General features: G+C 44.4%; 1 protein-coding gene across 5 annotated transcripts in view; it reads left to right on the plus strand.

Annotated features, from left to right (window-relative positions):
• HNF4A (hepatocyte nuclear factor 4 alpha) overlaps nt 1-16,833 on the plus strand; it is a 72,899-nt gene extending 56,066 nt beyond the window's left edge. For 2 of the 5 annotated variants that reach the window (XM_081867874.1, XM_081867875.1), the window contains exons 5-10: nt 1,904-2,062; nt 4,577-4,664; nt 6,403-6,558; nt 7,283-7,519; nt 8,592-8,717; nt 9,428-10,497. In XM_081867874.1, the coding sequence (XP_081724000.1) occupies nt 1,904-2,062; nt 4,577-4,664; nt 6,403-6,558; nt 7,283-7,519; nt 8,592-8,717; nt 9,428-9,570 (909 nt within the window). In that variant the 3' untranslated portion in view covers nt 9,571-10,497. Of the gene's footprint in view, nt 1-1,903; nt 2,063-4,576; nt 4,665-6,402; nt 6,559-7,282; nt 7,520-8,591; nt 8,718-9,427; nt 10,871-14,775; nt 14,846-16,014 lie in introns of those variants that run through there. The other 3 variants (XM_081867871.1, XM_081867872.1, XM_081867873.1) reach the window with 3 other exon arrangements.
• Nucleotides 16,834-17,201: the final 368 nt, after the last annotated feature.

Genomic DNA, 17,201 nt, shown 5'->3' on the forward strand with positions numbered 1-17,201 from the left:
CTTGCAGGTTCACTATACTAAACAGCCAGGTTTTTGTTTGTTGTAAAGACTGTAAGAGAGAATAATTGGGTGCACTCTTCCCACCTTGGATCGAATCTATGCTTCCAGGTGCCATAAGAAAGCTACAGAAATAGTGCAGGACAGTGCGCACCCCAGAAATGATCTCTTTCAGCTTCTGCCTTCTGGAAGAAGGTACAGGGTTATAAAGACTAGGTATAGCCGCCTGAGAAATAGTTTCTATTCAAATGCGATTTTGGTTTTAAACGCAGTGTAAGGTAGTCTCTGTGGGAGTATATTGTATTAATTATGGGGTATCAGAGTTTTGAGGGGGCTAACCAGGCTGGGATAGCAGGCTTGTTGGTTTTTTGAATGTCTGATGTAGATTTTTCAGTTTCGTTGTTCTGTATGGGACAATGACAATAAAGATTATCGTATCGCATCGCAACGTAAAGCATTGCTTATTTGATGACATTTCTAGAGTTGCCAAGATTGCAGCAGATAAAACTGCTTGGAAAAGATTAAGGTGGTGCTGGGGATTGCTTTCTAGGTCGTTTCGGAGCCACATTTTTTTTCCAAACGGAACTGGGAATTTTGCATTAACATGGGAGAAGGAATAGCACAAATATGGTCTTGGGAGAACAAGGAAGGAGGAGAGAACAAGCAAATGAAATAGCTGACAGGAAGAGAACAGTTGCCTGGGGAGGATGGCTTGGATTTCAGTGTGTTTTGCAGGGGTTGCAAACTATGCATGCAGGCAGACTTCTTTGTTGCAAACAGACACATTGAAAAAGGGCATTCTTCTTCACTGAGATTGATACTTAGCACTTTTTAATGTATCTGTCAGAAGATGCACGTTCACACTCTCCTGATGGCCACTTTGCACAGTGCTTTCTCTGTCACTCAACTCCCTTCTTTCTCTCATTGGCTGATGGATCTCAGGGCTCTAGGGAAAACCAAAGCAGATTGTGCAATCCTGAATTCTACCCACCCCTACTCTAAATACTGAACTATATTGGCTCGCATCTGGATATTTGCTGCTCAGGACTAGCCAGGATTGGAAGGCACCCAAGAGGGAGGAAGCATAGCCCAAAGCATCCATCTAGAACTTGAATTGCACTTCTGGTTCCCATCATAAAAGCAGATCTGTACATCATGTGCATGACTTTATAGCTCATCACTGTAGCAGTTATGGCTCAACTGGTTCCCTGCTGAATGGGAACTCCCTCTGCTGGGAAGCATTGTGTTTCAGTGATGCAAACAAATGTTATGCAGGCTCTGTCTGCAATCTTCAGCAGCCATTTCACAAACACAACACACATAATCACTGGATGCTGTACTGTTCTCATCAACTGAGAAACATTTCAGTGTGAACTTCCCTTTAGGACCATCTAGAAGTGCTCCAAGAACATTTGGCTTTAAGATGTTGCAACCGGAGCCAAATCCCAAACAGTTTAAATGGGTTTAGTATTAGAGCAGGGATGTGACCTACCAGATATTGGCTAGACTTCAACTTCAGCCACCTGTCATCATTGGCCATGCAGGCCACGGCTTCCTCATCCCACCATTCCATCTCTTATTTGCTGGCCACAAGGCTAGCTAGCAGAGTATTTTGAAGAAATGGGGAGATAGTGGAGAGGAAATCTAAAACCTAGCTTGTCTGTGGATCATGGTATTTGGTGGAGAACAGATTTGACCTTGGTTAGAGGGCAAGAGCTTTTGCAATTCTGCAGCAAAAACATAGCAAACTCTACAGCAAAAAAGAAAGGTGTTACAGTTTCTCACATAAATCTGCCGCACAGATTTTGATTATGATGATGATGTCGTTTGTGCAGCTTCCTTAACAGCTTACCTCTCCCTCTCCCTCTGAGCAATGTTAGGTAAAACCTCTTTCTCCCCTCTGCAGATATCATCGTCACCAATTTCAGTGATCAATGGTGATATCAGAGGGAAGAAGATCGCGAATATTGCAGACGTCTGCGAGTCCATGAAGCAGCAGCTGCTAGTGCTAGTGGAGTGGGCAAAGTACATCCCGGCCTTCTGTGAGCTTCCTCTGGATGATCAGGTGAGCCGGTTATTGGGAGTCCTATTTATCCTAGCTGAAACTAAAGGTTGGTTTTCCTGTTCCATTTCTAATAATTCAGTGCAAGGCCCATTGTGAATGACTGTGGCGGAGTTATCCGTGTCCAGGAAAGGGTGCAGCTATTGTACAACCTAAGTTGATAAAATACTTATGAACTATGACTCACGGGGTCTGCATGCACATCAAAGCTGAACTAATGCAGAACCACCCCCTTGAAAATGACTGATGCAAACAAGCTGTGAGGCAAGCAAACATTGTCGAGTATTTGGCCCACAAGGATTACTTCCTTACTGCCGGCTGTGCCTGCATTTACAGTTGCACAGCAGAGCAAAGTGGGTTGATAGGGGCCCCCATTTTGTTTTGAAAGCTGTGTGCCTTTAACATCAGGGTACCTTTAAATCAGAACTCTGTTTGGACAGATTTCCTTTCCTTAAGTTCGTTCCCTCCCAGTGGTGAGATCTAAACCTCCGGAAAATAATGCTGTCCCCTCTTTCCTTCAGCTCTTTCATCGCAAGATATTTCTTCATGTTTGTTCAGTGTATACAGATGGGCCCATCGCTATAAAGACACCCTTTCCCAAATCCTTTAGTTAATGTTTAGTGGTTGTTTGCTGCACAGCTGAAATCCCGGTTGGACATTAAGAAGCATCCATGCCACGCTGCGTCTTAGTATTAACCTTAGTTTCCACAGATTTCTTCTTTTAAAAAACAGAAGTGGGACAGGAGATGCAGAACATTCTTGAGGATCACTGAAGGGCATAAAGTGACAGAATGCAATCATTAACAACAGAGCAAGAGTAGAGGGTTTAAGAGAAAAACAACTACCACGGGTTGCTCATCACAGCAAGATGTCCACAGTCAGCAGAGAAATTAATTACAATGCTAGACTTGGGGAAAGTAGTCCAACATGTGGCCATTTGAGCAACCTTATGGCTCCCTTAAAAGGTAAAGGGACCCCTGACCATTAGGTCCAGTCATAACCGACTTTGGGGTTGCAGCGCTCATCTCGCTTTATTGGCCGAGGGAGCCGGCGTACAGCTTCCGGGTCATGTGGCCAGCATGACTAAGCCGCATCTGGCGAACCAGAGCAGCACACGGAAACGTCGTTTACCTTCCCGCTGGAGTGGTACCTATTTATCTACTTGCACTTTGAGGTGCTTTCGAACTGCTAGGTGGGCAGGAGCAGGGACTGAACAACGGGAGCTCACCCCGTCGCGGGGATTCGAACCGCCGACCTTCTGATCAGCAAGTCCTAGGCTCTGTGGTTTAACCCACAGCGCCAACTGCGTCCCTATGGCTCCCTAAGAGAGCGCTAATGTCACTGGATCCCAAGCTCTGGATTGGAGGGCCAGCATTATTTTACTTGTTTACGAACTAGGGGCAATCCACCTTCACCTTTGCAATGTGTGCCCTCAGGAGAGGATCAGCGTAGGGCTCAACGGAGCATTCTTTCGCCCTCTGCAACTGGACCCTGGGAACAAGCTTGCAAAGGGGGTGGTTGAGCACCTCTCACTTACGCATCTGCCTGCTGCTCTGTTCCGGGGCCCTTTGTTCCATTCCTGCTCTGAGAACTCTGGTCCCCAAACATCCTAGCACTGAGTGAGGAAGGTGGCTATCTATCATTGTTATGTTCGTCTTCACCCTCTACATCTTTGCGGGCAGAAAAGGCTAAGGAGTAAGCCCTACACAAATCCGGAGTAGAGTCCGTAAGACAGTTGGATGGCGCCTTGTACGCCTCCTTCCGGCAACTCCTGCAGCCAAGCTGGTGCCAAACGTATTGCTCTGCTTTCCTTTGGACCATATCAGTGAGGTGGGGTGTGGGTGTCTTGTCATCTGGGCAGCCCAGGGCCTCCATACATACTAACCAGGCTTATGCCCAGGGGAGGGCACTTCAGTGCTGCTAATGCAGCAGATTGACTTCACCCCTGGAGGTGCACTCCATTGTCTCTTGAGACAGACGGTTGCCAACAACTAGTCCCCAGAAGCTGATGAAAGATCAGGCCACGTTACTGAGCAATTTAGAGCCCTCCCCCATATCCTGTTGAACATGAGACATACTGTGCCAGTTCCTGAAAAACAGAAGGGTGAGTACTTCCCATATGGGAATTTATAGGAAGTGCTCACCAGCCTACTGTTGTAAGTGATGCCTGGGATGCTTGTGTAGGCAAACATCAGCAGAGAAAGGGGAAGGAGCTAAGAAGACTTCATTGATCCCCTTCTCTGGGGGGAGCTGTGCATGTGCTCTAACAAGCAAGTTCCACAGGAATTGCTATTCCTCCGTGTCGTGTTCCCGCTCACAGAAAACAAATTTCCATATGGGTCATGACATTAGATGCCCAGCTTATATTGTGATCCTTTCAATCATCAAAGGAGTAGTTCAGCAAGCTGCAATTTCTGCGCTCTTCTTCTGTAGGTGATCATCTCTCTGTCTCCCTCTGCCCTGCCATCTGTCCTCCTCTTGCATCAGCCCTCTAATAATAGGCCTTTGTTCCTCCAGGTGGCTTTGCTACGGGCCCATGCAGGGGAGCACCTGCTACTGGGAGCCGCCAAGAGGTCGATGGTGTACAAAGACATCTTACTCCTAGGTAAAAGTGCCTCGTATAACAACATGCCTCCCATCTCCTCCTGTTAAAAATACTGTATTGTATTGTTTTTTTTTCAGCCTGGGGGGGTTGGAAGGAAGCAGGCAATGTACTGTATTTTTCCATGTATAACATGCCCCCGTGTATAAGAGTTTGGGGACTCAAAATTAAGAAAATGCACTGTCTGTGTATAAGACGGCCCCTTATTTTAAACTTCAAAAATTTAGGGAAAAAATATAGTCTTATACACAGAAAAATATGGTAATCTATCAGGTTTCTTTGTCACCTACCGCAGGGGTGGGAAACCTCAGTTTCAGGGGCCAGGCTGTTTTTGCCAGGCTGGAATGTGTCATTGAACTCTGATAATGCTTCTTGCTTGCTTGGACGTGTGTGTGTGTGTGTGTGTGTGTGTGTGTGGAAACTAGCTTACTGTACACAAAGGTGTAAGGGGCACATTTGTTGCTTTGCCCACTGTTGCCTCTGACCCCACCCAACACTGGGATGCGGCCCCCTAAGAGGGAGCGTGGCCCTCGAGTGCAAAAATGTTCCCAACGCCTGATTTGATGGCTTTCAGTTATCTCTACAGTTCTGTCAGCAAACATTATAACATGAGGGTATATTTAGACAGGGTGATTTAAGAGCTGAATGTGTGTTGCAAAAGGCATCACTCCATTGTCCAACTTTGTAAGAACTTTTCACCAAAGGTAAAAGTGGAACATAGGTGGACATTTTGAGTTGCAGTTCCTTTCTCCTGCCTTCAGCTCTGGAAAATAGAGAGCCATCTTCACTCTGTCTCCAGCCTGAGCAACACAGCGTTGCAGCAGTGGGACTTTACAATGACTGAAGTGGCTGAAAACTGACTCTCCCCACCACCACAGGCCCCGTCCAACTTTAAAAAAATGTTTTTGGTGGGTTTTGGAAGTAGAAAATCCATTTGCTCAATGCAAGCCATTTATAGAGTGGAATTGCTGATGAGAAACATGTTTAGGATCCAGTTTAGACTTAAAACATGCTGCTACTCCTTCTAAGTATATCACTGAGTCATTTTTGGGCAGTGGGAGAGGAAGCAAAAATCAGGATGGCCGGATACAAAAGAAGTCAGGGCTCCTGTATTTTCAGAAACAGTGCAGAAGTTCCGTATCATGCCAGTTACATCTGTTGAAGCTCCCTTTTCTACACTACTGTCAAAGGTGCAGAAGTCCTGCCCTCTTTGAATCTGAGCACCTTTTTGTGGACTGGGGAACCAACTGTCTACTTCTGCTTCTTTGTCCTCTGAAAGAAAATAGTGGTGCAGTACAAAAATGTCATAGCTCAACAAATAACTTCTCCAATTCCAGACATCTTGGATGGTACAATTGGCAGGCAAGGCCTTGTAGATGTTGCCGTCACTAATTGGCAGTGACCTGTGTGGGGCCTTTTCAGTGGTGGTTCCGTTTGTGCAAAACCCTCTCTAGTGAGATATTTTATTTACCCAGGCACTTGGTGGCTGAAATACACTGTTCCTGGAAACCCTGAGATGCTGGCTGAGAATGTTTTAAAGTGTTTTTAGAATGTTTTGAAATTTCTTTTGGTTGGTTTTTTAAAAAAATGTTTTATTATTGCTATGTATGCCACCGAAGAAGAAGAAGAAGAAGAAGAAGAAGAAGAAGAAGAAGAAGAATGGGTTGTGGATTACAAATAGTGAACAGTGATGATTTTTGATAGAATTGGGTTTTAATTAAAACAAACAATTCTCCTGCAGGAAATGACCACATAATCCCCCGTAATTGTCCGGAGTTGCTGGAGATCAGCCGTGTGGCTGTACGCATCCTGGATGAGCTAGTGCTCACGTTCCAAGAGCTGCAGATTGACGAAAATGAATACGCATGTTTGAAAGCCATCATCTTCTTTGATCCAGGTAGGTGCCGAATTTTTCAGGACCTTGGAAGAGGCATCTAAGGCTGCTTCCATGCCCCAACCCCTTTAACACGGCAGGGGAATTGCTTTTCTACAATGTGTGGGGAACAAAATTTAAATGAAGGTTCCGCAGAATATAGGACTGTATTGTCTAGCAATGCCCTTCCTCGTGGCCAAGTTCCTCCTATAATGTTTATTCACGAATAAGAACCATTCAGTAAGGTTCCCAACAACATGAGGGCAGGTGAGGGAAGTAGAGAAAGGGAATAGAGAGGTGTGTGTTTTTTCTCGTAGAAGACAGAACATCTGGCGAAGCTGAATGGGAGAAATTCAGGACAGGCAAAAGGAAATAATTCTTCACACAACATATAGTTAAAATCTGGAATATGTAGTGATGGCTGCCATCTTGGATGGCTCTAAAATGGGACTAGGTAAGGATGATAGATAACTAGTTGAGGCACAGGTGTCCTGTGTTGCATTTGTTCACCCTGTTTCATAAGCCGGAGTTGTCGCAGCGTCCCTCTATTTGCTCTTACACAATCGGAACTCATTGAAAGTCTGTGTTAGTGCAGGATGAGGAATGAAACCGGCACACCTTCCCCAGTGCCTGCCAAAGGAGTTTGAGCAAAGCAAGGAACTTCAGGAGACTACCCAGACTGGCCCACTTGAAACTGCATCTTTCTTGAGAAATGCCATAGTCCGTAATTTCTTACGGTTTCCCCCAGATGCTAAAGGGCTGAGCGACCCCATCAAGATCAAGCGAATGCGGTACCAGGTTCAGGTCAGCCTGGAGGACTACATCAATGACCGGCAGTATGATTCACGGGGACGCTTTGGGGAACTCCTCCTCCTCCTGCCCACCCTCCAGAGCATCACTTGGCAGATGATTGAGCAGATCCAGTTTGTCAAGCTCTTTGGCATGGCCAAGATTGACAACCTTCTGCAGGAGATGCTGCTAGGAGGTGAGTGTTGACCCTACAGGAAGCGGGGTCTTTTGGCTATTGAATTTCAGGGGCTCCTCCAGATGACCATCTTATTCAGCATCTGTCCTGATTAGCATACACAAAACTTACACGGTGGTTATACGTCCGGTTTTTATGGAGCATTGGTCACAATCGATTTATGAGGCCGTTATATGACAACAAACATTCTTCCTGATATACTTACTGGACCTCTCCTTAACAGGCTTCAGACTCTTTGGAAAATCCAAGCATTTTGTGTTGCCCAATTCCATTTAGGACAGGGATCCTGTGCATTTAACTCAGTTGGGAACAATGGATGTACTGTAGGGAACTGGGTCTGCCAAACCGCTGAGGGTGGACATTATTCAAAACAAAGTGGGCGAGGAGTTGCAGGGGAATAGCAGTAGAGGGGATAGACAGGTTAAGCAACCCTCATCTGCTGAGTCTCCATTTCAGAGGTCACAATCTCCCACCAAATCAAAGCTCTCCCACCAGCCTCACAGACCTGGCTGTGGAGAACCTATACAGACTGCCATTGTTTTTACAGCATGTAAAGTGACATTTGCCTGGTGCCTGCTTCATATAATATACAGTGGTACCTCAGGTTACAGACGCTTCAGGTTACAGACGCTTCAGGTTACAGACTCTGCTAACTGAGAAAAAGTAGCTTGGGTTAAGAACTTTGCTTCAGGATGAGAACAGAAATCGCGCGGCAGTGGCGCAGCAGGAGGCCCCATTAGCTAAAGTGGTGTCTCAGGTTAAGAACAGTTTCAGATTAACAACAGACCTCCGGAACGAATTAAGTTCTTAACCTGAGGTACCACTGTAGTCAGGTGGTTAAAAACAACAACACCTATATTATTTTCTCAGGTTTTTAATCAATTAAACTGGCTGGGTTGTTGGTTTTTTGAGCTGCTTTGGAACTGGTATCGTTACACTATGTATTGCTTTGTGCTGCATTCTCTGTTTCATCGAATTTTGCATGTAACCATTTTACTGCATTTTTATTTTTTAAAAAAGAAGAACTATATCCATATATTATGCAATACTTAGAATAATATATATAATTTAGGGTCATCGAGTGACACTCCTCACACTCATCACCATGCTCTTCACCCGCACCTGATCCAGGAGAACCTGGGGACAAACGTGATTGTGGCCAACACAATGCCTGCTCAGATGCACAACGGGCAGCTGTGTGAGTATTCCTGCACAAGAGAACCAGCTCTCTAGTGTGTGTTCTGAGTAAGTGGAGCTAGTATGCAGATTTATCAGTTTGCTGGAGTAATGGGAGCAACATCTCCCATAACGCTCTGCTCTCCCTAACACCAGTAGGAAAGGAAGAGGAAGGAGCCTCAGTCAGACTTTTTAGAAAACACAATAAAACCCCATAGGATGGTATACATGATTACATGAGTACGTGAAGAGGGAGAACACACAGCCTTCGAAGAAGAAGAAATATTTAAAAGGAAAGCATTCTAATATTGATCGGACAAGAGCAGAAGGGAGTAATGTTTTGTTTCCCCACTTTTAAAGAGGCTACCTGAGTGCACAAGTACATAACAACATTTGGCATGTACATCTAATCAAAAGTAAAGAAAAGACTTTTGAAAACGCTATTGAACCTGGTAGAATTTACCTCTAAGTAAACATGCATTGGGTTGCACTGTTAACCTTATTTTGATGTGATCCTTTATACTCTAACTCAGTGTTTCCCAAACTTGGGCCTCCAGCTGTTTTTGATCTACAATTCTCATCATCCCTGACCACTGGTCTTGCTAGCTAGGGATGATGGGAGTTGTAGTCCGAAAACAGCTGGAGGCCCAAGGTTGGGGAACACTGCTCTAACTGATCCTGTACAGTGCCTTTTATATATAATATAAAACATCAAATTTTTTCTTTCAACAGCCACTCCCGAAACTCCCCAGCCTTCCCCACCCGCTGGCTCAGGAGCTGAACAATACAAACTGCTTCCTGGGGCCATTGCAACTGTGGCCAAGCAGCCTAGTTCAATCCCTCAACCCGCCATCACGAAGCAAGAGGTCATCTAGCATCCAGCCAAATGAATGTATCAGATGCCACAAAGACCATGATGAGGGAGACAAACCCTTTCTCATTCCCGTTTTGATCACTCTGGAGGCTGACTATTCACAGAGGCATCCCAGGGCACAAACGCATCAAATTGTTATTTGGAAATTGGATGGGGAGAAAGCCATCTTCCCAAAGCTGACTCTTCATGTGGCTGCGGAGAACATCTGCACCCAAGCATTGCAGAATGAATGAACTAGCCTTGGTGGAAGTCTTTATCCTATAGAGCCAGATCCCAAATTTCAGATCCGTAGCTGACTATTGCACTGACATGCTTGTTTCATCACTGCCACTGAGTTACACAATGCTATTGTGTTTATTTCACTTCAAATCTTAACTTTTTTTATTTAAAAAAAGGCATCTGAATGAAAGGGTGGGGTGAACAACTTCACTGCAAGATCTCTAAATAGCTACAAGCCCTCTCGTGACAATCCCAAGCAGACATGGTGGTCCACACTAAGGAAGAGGCAGAAAGTTTGACCCGGATGTTGCAGAAGTACAGCCTCCTTATTGCCTTCTCCACAGTTCCACTGCCTTGGGGCAGGAGCAGAAGCAGGAGCCAGGACTAGATGCTTCCAGTGATATTCAGAAATAAACAAAATTCAGTGGCCAAAGTGGTGGTGCTTTTTCCACCTGGTGACTGGTGATTTCTATGAGGAAGTAGCAGCTTGTTTGAACAAAGCATTGGCTTGCTGGATCAGACCAAGATCCATCCAGTCCAGCATTCTCTCCTTCAAACAGCAGTCAACCAGATGCCTCTTGGACTCACAAGTGACGCATGAAAGTGGATGGCCTTCTCTTGGCTATGCTCTTCTTTTCCTCACTTGCTACTCATGCGCATTGTCTCTGCACATGGAGGTCCCATGTCTGATAAAGTAGTCCTCCTTGAATTTGTCTAGTCCTTGTTGAGACTGTGAGATTTGCCTTCTTGCTGCAACAGAGCCAAGGATCCCTTTATTTGAGGGGATGCCTGTATGTGGAAGTGCTACACAAATGTCGATTTCAATGTCATCCTTCATTCAAGAGATAATTCAGTTGCATTAATGATGCCAGATTCCTCTGCTTCAGTGAATCTCCTAATCAAGCGACCCACTACTGGTCTCGTCCATTTCTCGTCCCTATTCATAATGATTCCAGGTGCTACGTTGTTGGGAATTATGGAGAACAAATGAGGGGAAGATCTGAAGGTGATGCAGGTTCAGGGCTGGCACCAGCGAACCTTTCTCCTAGGCCTAGGGGCTGCCAAGGAGGTTGATAAGCCAGGTCAGCATGGGCCAAGTGCACTTTTTGCCAGAATTCACGCTGACTGCACTGTGATGCAAACCATCTCCTCTAGATGCAAAGTTTCTACCTGATCTTAAGCCCTTGCTGCCATGCCCCTTGGGTAGTATTCCCAGTTGTGAGTGGCAGCCATCTTGATGCACCCACTGTGTGTGGCAGCTCATAGGAACGCAACATAGACTGCCGTATACAGAGTCAGACCGTCGGCCTCTCCAGCCTAGTATTATGCTGCAAGCCTGATGCAGACATCTTTCCCAATCCCACAGCTAGAGTCCCTTTTAATTAGAGATGTTGGGAATTGGACCTGAGACCCTCTGAAGGCAAGGCATGTGCTCTGCCACTGAGTCATCGATCCTCCCCTAAATACAAGAATTGGGGACCTCATTCCAATGAATATACAGCTGACAATCTTTTAAAAATGCCCTAGATCCGATGAGATGTCAAAAGGAAATTAACTTACTTTCCCATTTTAAAATTTTACCTCAGCAAGCATGAGGGCTTGGACTTGTTCTGTGTGAGGATAATTTTTTAATTCAATCTAAGCAGTTAGGCCAAAGTCACGCCGACACCACATGTGATATACAGTGGTACCTCAGGTTACAGATGCTTCAGGTTACAGATGCTTCGGGTTACAGACTCCGCTAACCCAGAAATAGTACCTTGGGTTAAGAACTTTGCTTCAGGATGAGAACAGAAATCGCGCGGCAGTGGCGCAGCAGGAGGCCCCATTAGCTAAAGTGGTACCTCAGGTTAAGAACAGTTTCAGGTTAAGAATGGACCTCTAGAACGAATTAAGTTCTTAACCAGAGGTATCACTGTATGTTGACTACTGTGGAATTTCCTTTGTATTTAAAACACAGCTGAGAAATGCCATTATCTGCACACTGAACCACACCCTGGGGGCATGTTTACACCATCAGTTCTTCTCAGTTAAGAAGCCCTGATTTTTCCTCAAACTGATTTATTTAGCACATTCAAGGAGCAAGTAAGAAACTGAAGTTGAAAGAGAATCAAAGGCTACTGAAAAGATCAGGGGCTCGTGATTTGCCTCTTTTATCTCAGGATAAGCATAACAATAGTTGAATTCTTCTCTGATGAGTAAAATTACCTGTTTCTTGGAGAAGGCAGGCCTCATCCATAAGACAATTTCAGAGATGCAAGAATCCCTATGAGGTGACTTCCCCTGCCCAGAAAATTATAGGGTGAAATTACAAATACTTTAAAGGAAACTTAAGAGTTGCCAGCGTTTTGGTGAGCACACTGGGAATTTTGAGAAAGCGCTGTGGGTCCCAATTGCAAAATTCACAAGGGTGTGACATGTCACACAAAGTGGCACCCACAGCTAAAAGAGCAGAAAAAGAGGCAGAGCCACAAAGTAATGTGATGTTGTCCCTGCCCCATCAATGGAAAAAATGCACTTCCATCTGCCATTGCCACACTCTGCAGTCCTCTGCAGTCTCTTAAATTTCAAGCAAGTGGGAGGGTGGGTGACTAGTCCTGGCATCCAATGAAATGTGGCCATGTTTAAAGGTATGTGTTTGATGTAGGAGAGGCAGGAAGAGCAAACGGTCCTTTGTGTCCTGGATTTTTGAGGGGATATTCACTGAGGCCTTCCAAAAACACCATAGGAAGTTCTGGTGGACACACTAGTACATGCAGATACCACATTGGTGGCTCGTGGTGGTTGTTCCATCTCAGAAACACTCATGTGAAATGGCCCGGGGTGGCTGCTGAAAATACTATTTATTTTATAGAACTATTTCTTCATGGTATTTCACTCCAGAGAGTACCAAAGCAATTGACAACCACAAAAAATAACATAGCAATAAATAATAAAATATTTCAGTCAAATAATATCATAGAATTGTAGAGTTGGAAGGGACCCCAAGGGTCATCTAGTCCAACCCCCTGCAATGCAGGAATCTCACCTAAAGTATCCAAGACACATGGCCATCTAACCTCTGCTTGAAAACCTCCAAGGATGGAGAGTCCACAACTTCCCAGGGGAGACCATTCCACTGCTGAACAGCTCTTACTGCCAGAAAGTTCTTCCTGGTGTTTAGTTGGAATCTCCTTTCTTGTAACTTGAAGCCATTGGTTCGAGTCCTACCCCCCAGAGCAGGAGAAAACAAGCTTGTTCCCTCTTACATGCAACAGCTCTTAAGATATTTGAAGTTGGCTATCATATCTCCTCTCAGTCTCCTCTTAACCTAAACATACCTAGCTCCTTCAAGCGCTCCTCATAAGGCTTGGTTTCCAGACCCTTGATCATCTTAGTTGCCCTCCTCTGCACACGTTCCAGCTTGTCAACATCCTTCTTAAATTGTGCCCAGAATTGGACACTGAATTCCAGGTGTGGTCTGACCAAGGCAGAATACAGTGGTGCCCCGCAAGACGGAAAACCCGCTAAACGAAAGGGTTTTCCGTTTTGGAGGTGCTTTGTAAAACGAATTTCCTATGGGCTTGCTTCGCAAGACGAAAATGTCTTGCGAGTTCCTGCGGGGTTTTCCCCCCCCCCCTTTTTCTAAGCCGCTAAGCCACTTATCAGCTGATCCGCTAAGCCGCTAATAGCGCTGATCCACTAAGCCGCTAATGGGCTTGCTTCGCAAGACGAAAAAACCGCAAGACGAAGAGACTCGCGGAACGGATTCTTTTCGTCTTGCAAGGCACCACTGTATTACTTCCCTTAATCTGGACACTATACTTCTGTTGACGCAACCTAGAATAGCATTAGGGTTTTTTGCTGCTGCATCCCACTGTTGACTCATGTTAAGCTTGTGGTCCACCAAGACCCCTAGGTCCTTTTCACACGTACTGCTAGTAAGCCAGGTGTCCCCCATCCTATATCTGGTTCTTCCTGCTTAAGTGCAGAACCTTACATTGATCCCTATTGGAATTCATTTTGTTAGCTTGAGCCCAGTTCTCCAATCTGTTAAGGTTATTTTGAATTATGATTCTGTCTTCTGCAGCATTAGCTACCCCTCTCAGTTTGGTGTCATCTGTGAGTTTGACGAACAAGGTGCTAAAATCTAAAAACTGGCAATAATAGTCTGGAAATGCCTGAGCAAATCAATGACTTTTAAAAGCATGCTGGAAGCATCTGACACTTGGTACCTGCCTAATCTCCAAGGTGAGGAAGGTGCCACCACAGAGAAGGCTCTTTGCCTTACCATTGTATGTGGTATGGAGTTCACCAGTTGAACTTCTGCCTGCCATGCAGATAACAGAGCCTCCTCTATTGAATGCCTTATTCTCAACATCCAAGATCAAGTTTCTTCATTCAGCTGTTTTTCTGACTTCTGTTCTGTGTGGCTACATATCAGTGCCAGAGCCTCTATTTTCTCCCCATCTCTCATGGTGCACTAGGGAATAGACTGCACTCCATGTCCTTGTCTGTCCTGAGTCCTCAGCTGTAAACTGTTCCAGCCAGAGAAAGTTAATGGAAACAGAATAATTAAAGTCTCGTTCTGCAACACCAGATATGATGCCTCTCAAGGTTAGGAGCCAAGGCAGCTAGCAAGGAAGGGTATCTGAAATTTATTTAGATTCCTTGGAGTACATGCAGACCAGAGTTAAGTTTATCTTGGGATAACCATCTCCAAACGTGTACAGTGTGCTATTTTTCTAGAAAAAGAGGTGCTGGAACTCACCATGAACACCCCCCTTTTCTCTTATAATGGCAATGGCTCCCACCTGAGAGGTGCCGGAACTGAGTTCCTGCAAGTTCCAGCTGAGAAAAAGGCCTGAGTGTACAGATATTCTGAAGTGTAAACCAGAATCTTTCCCAGAGTCCAAATTCAATATTCATTATCCAATGATGTCCTGTGCTTATCTGCTTTCTCTTGCTGAAACCCTAATAGATACTGACATGTCCCTTAATTTTACAGAAGAAACATCCAATTTAATGTGTCCAGAATGTAGACAGACCATAACAATCTTCAAATGTTGGGGCTGAAGGTATGTAGCTCAGTGGGAGAGCACATTCATAACTTCCCCAGGTAGACATGGAAATAATACATATCTGAAAGCTTGGAGAACGGCTGTCGGTCAGTGTAGACAATACTGAAGCAGATTGACCAGTGACCTGAACTCAATAAATTATTATTATTCAAACTCTTAGAAGACATCTGAAGGCAGCCCTGTTTAGGGAAGCTTTTAATGTTTGATGCATTATGGTATTTTAATATTTTGTTCGAAGCCGCCCAGAGTGGCTGGGGAAGCCCAGCCAGATGGGCGGGGTATAAATAATAAATTATTATTAATAATAATAATTAAAGGTTACCTTCCTCTGTTCCCTTGGAAGGATGAGCACAGCGCTCTCTGCTGATCATCTGCTTCATTATCACATGCCATGGCTGAGAAAAGAAAAACCAACTTTCCAAAAAGGGCACTGACTGGGAAATAGAACTGTTTGTGATATATACTCACTGGTGGATTTCAGATTTTCTATCTTTGGGGAACCCCTTCTGCTAAGGAACTCTCTACATCTGCCACTGAATCCCTGTGTATTGCAAAGGGTTTGAAGAATGAGGAAATGCCCTAGGGTGCAAACTGAGATCAAATAGGGGACACACTAGCCTGAACTGTTGGGGCTTTAAAGCACTGTTTGAGGCTATTTGAAAGCCTTTTTGCAAACAGCCTGTGCTGCTCTTTGAACCTCTGGTTTGCAGGCAACCAAACTGAGCAGGATTTCAGTCTTGCTCCAGTTCCTAAAACCAACACCCCCTGCACGTTCTAGCTGATTTCACCAGTGCTATTTTTCTAGAAAAGAGGTGCTGGAACTCACCATGAACCCCTCCCTTGTTCTCTTATCATGGCAATGGCGCCCACCTGAGAGGTGCTGGAACTGAGTTCGGCTGAAAAAAGCCCTGGGTTTTACCCCTCATCAGAGTGATGCCAGCTGATTGGCAGGTGGGTGTGGTTTTTTAAAAATAGTCTCACAGACCAAAGTTTAATTCCTGGAGGTCCAATACTGCCCTGCAAATTGGAGATTCCTCACCACAGACTAGACCTTACTGTGCCTATCACCCTATGTGAATTGAGAACATGACCTATATCCACCCCTGATGTGCAGGACAGGGAAAGATCAGAAGGGGTGAACTAATGACGTTGCTTTTCTGCTGCAGCTGCTTCTGAGATTCTTTAAGATGACAGTGCCAAAGACTGAAGTTGAGACCTCTCTGTGTGATTGCATAGCATGGGCCCAAGCCACTGAGCTATGACCAAAGGTGCCATCCCTCTTTCGTGGAAGTTATGTTCATCACTGCATATTTTTGTGTGAAAGTATCATGGGGTTCCTTGGAAGAGTTGTAAAGACACTGCTGTAGAAGGTAGAGTGCCATCCCTTTGAATTCAAGAACTGGAATTATAGTTTGGGGAAAATATTAGCTGTTTTGCAAATTCTGTGGAGTTGTCTCCTTGTAAGAATAGTTCCAACTGCCAAAAAAAGAGACCTCAGTCAGGATCCTTGACTGGAATAAATGGACCAGTGGATATTAACTGAGCTCATCTCATTTACACCTGCTTAGGGATTAGTCCCTTTACTTCATATGCAAAAATAAACATCCTGCCAGCAGACCTCGGGTGTCAAAGTATTCTAATGTTTGCCAGACACGACTGTGTTATGCTATGTAATTTATTGTAATGATGGGTCAAATCATCCCCCCCTAAATTATTGTGTAAATCATATTGATTATGTGTAATTGCGAAATTGAATGTGAATAGTGTAAATTACAGGATTGTTTTTCCAGCTGCAGCAACATTTCCTATACGTAGGGATAGTTGGAAGAAGGTATTTGGGGTGTAGATTTACTACATGCCAGAAATCTTTTAGTATGGTACATTAATGTTTGTTGACTACTGCCTTCCAATGGAAAAGAGAGAGCTGTATTTCTTTTATTAGTGTTTTAAAGAAAAATAAATACAAAATGTTTTCTAACCTTTCACAGATAGGTGTCGTAACATGAAACTTTGTACATTGATTCCCTGCCTCTCCCACGCCCCCTCCCCCCAAAAAATTGTGAGCCAATGGAGTGCAGTAAGTAAACATATCCTCAACATTTCTCCAATGAAAATAGGGAAATCCTATTTTTTAATAATAATAATAATAATGATAATTATTATTATTATTATTATTATTTTAAAAAATATATTTATATCCCACCCATCTGACTGAGCCACTCTGAGCTGCTTCCAATATATATAGAAACATTATGAAACATTAATCATTAAAAAAACACTTCCCTATACAGGGCTGCCTTCAGATGTCTTCTAAATTTGTAGTTACTTATCTCCTTGGCTAGAGGGTTGCATA

Source organism: Podarcis erhardii (genome assembly GCF_964252035.2).
Source record: "Podarcis erhardii genome assembly, chromosome: 6".
Lineage (NCBI taxonomy): Eukaryota > Metazoa > Chordata > Lepidosauria > Squamata > Lacertidae > Podarcis > Podarcis erhardii.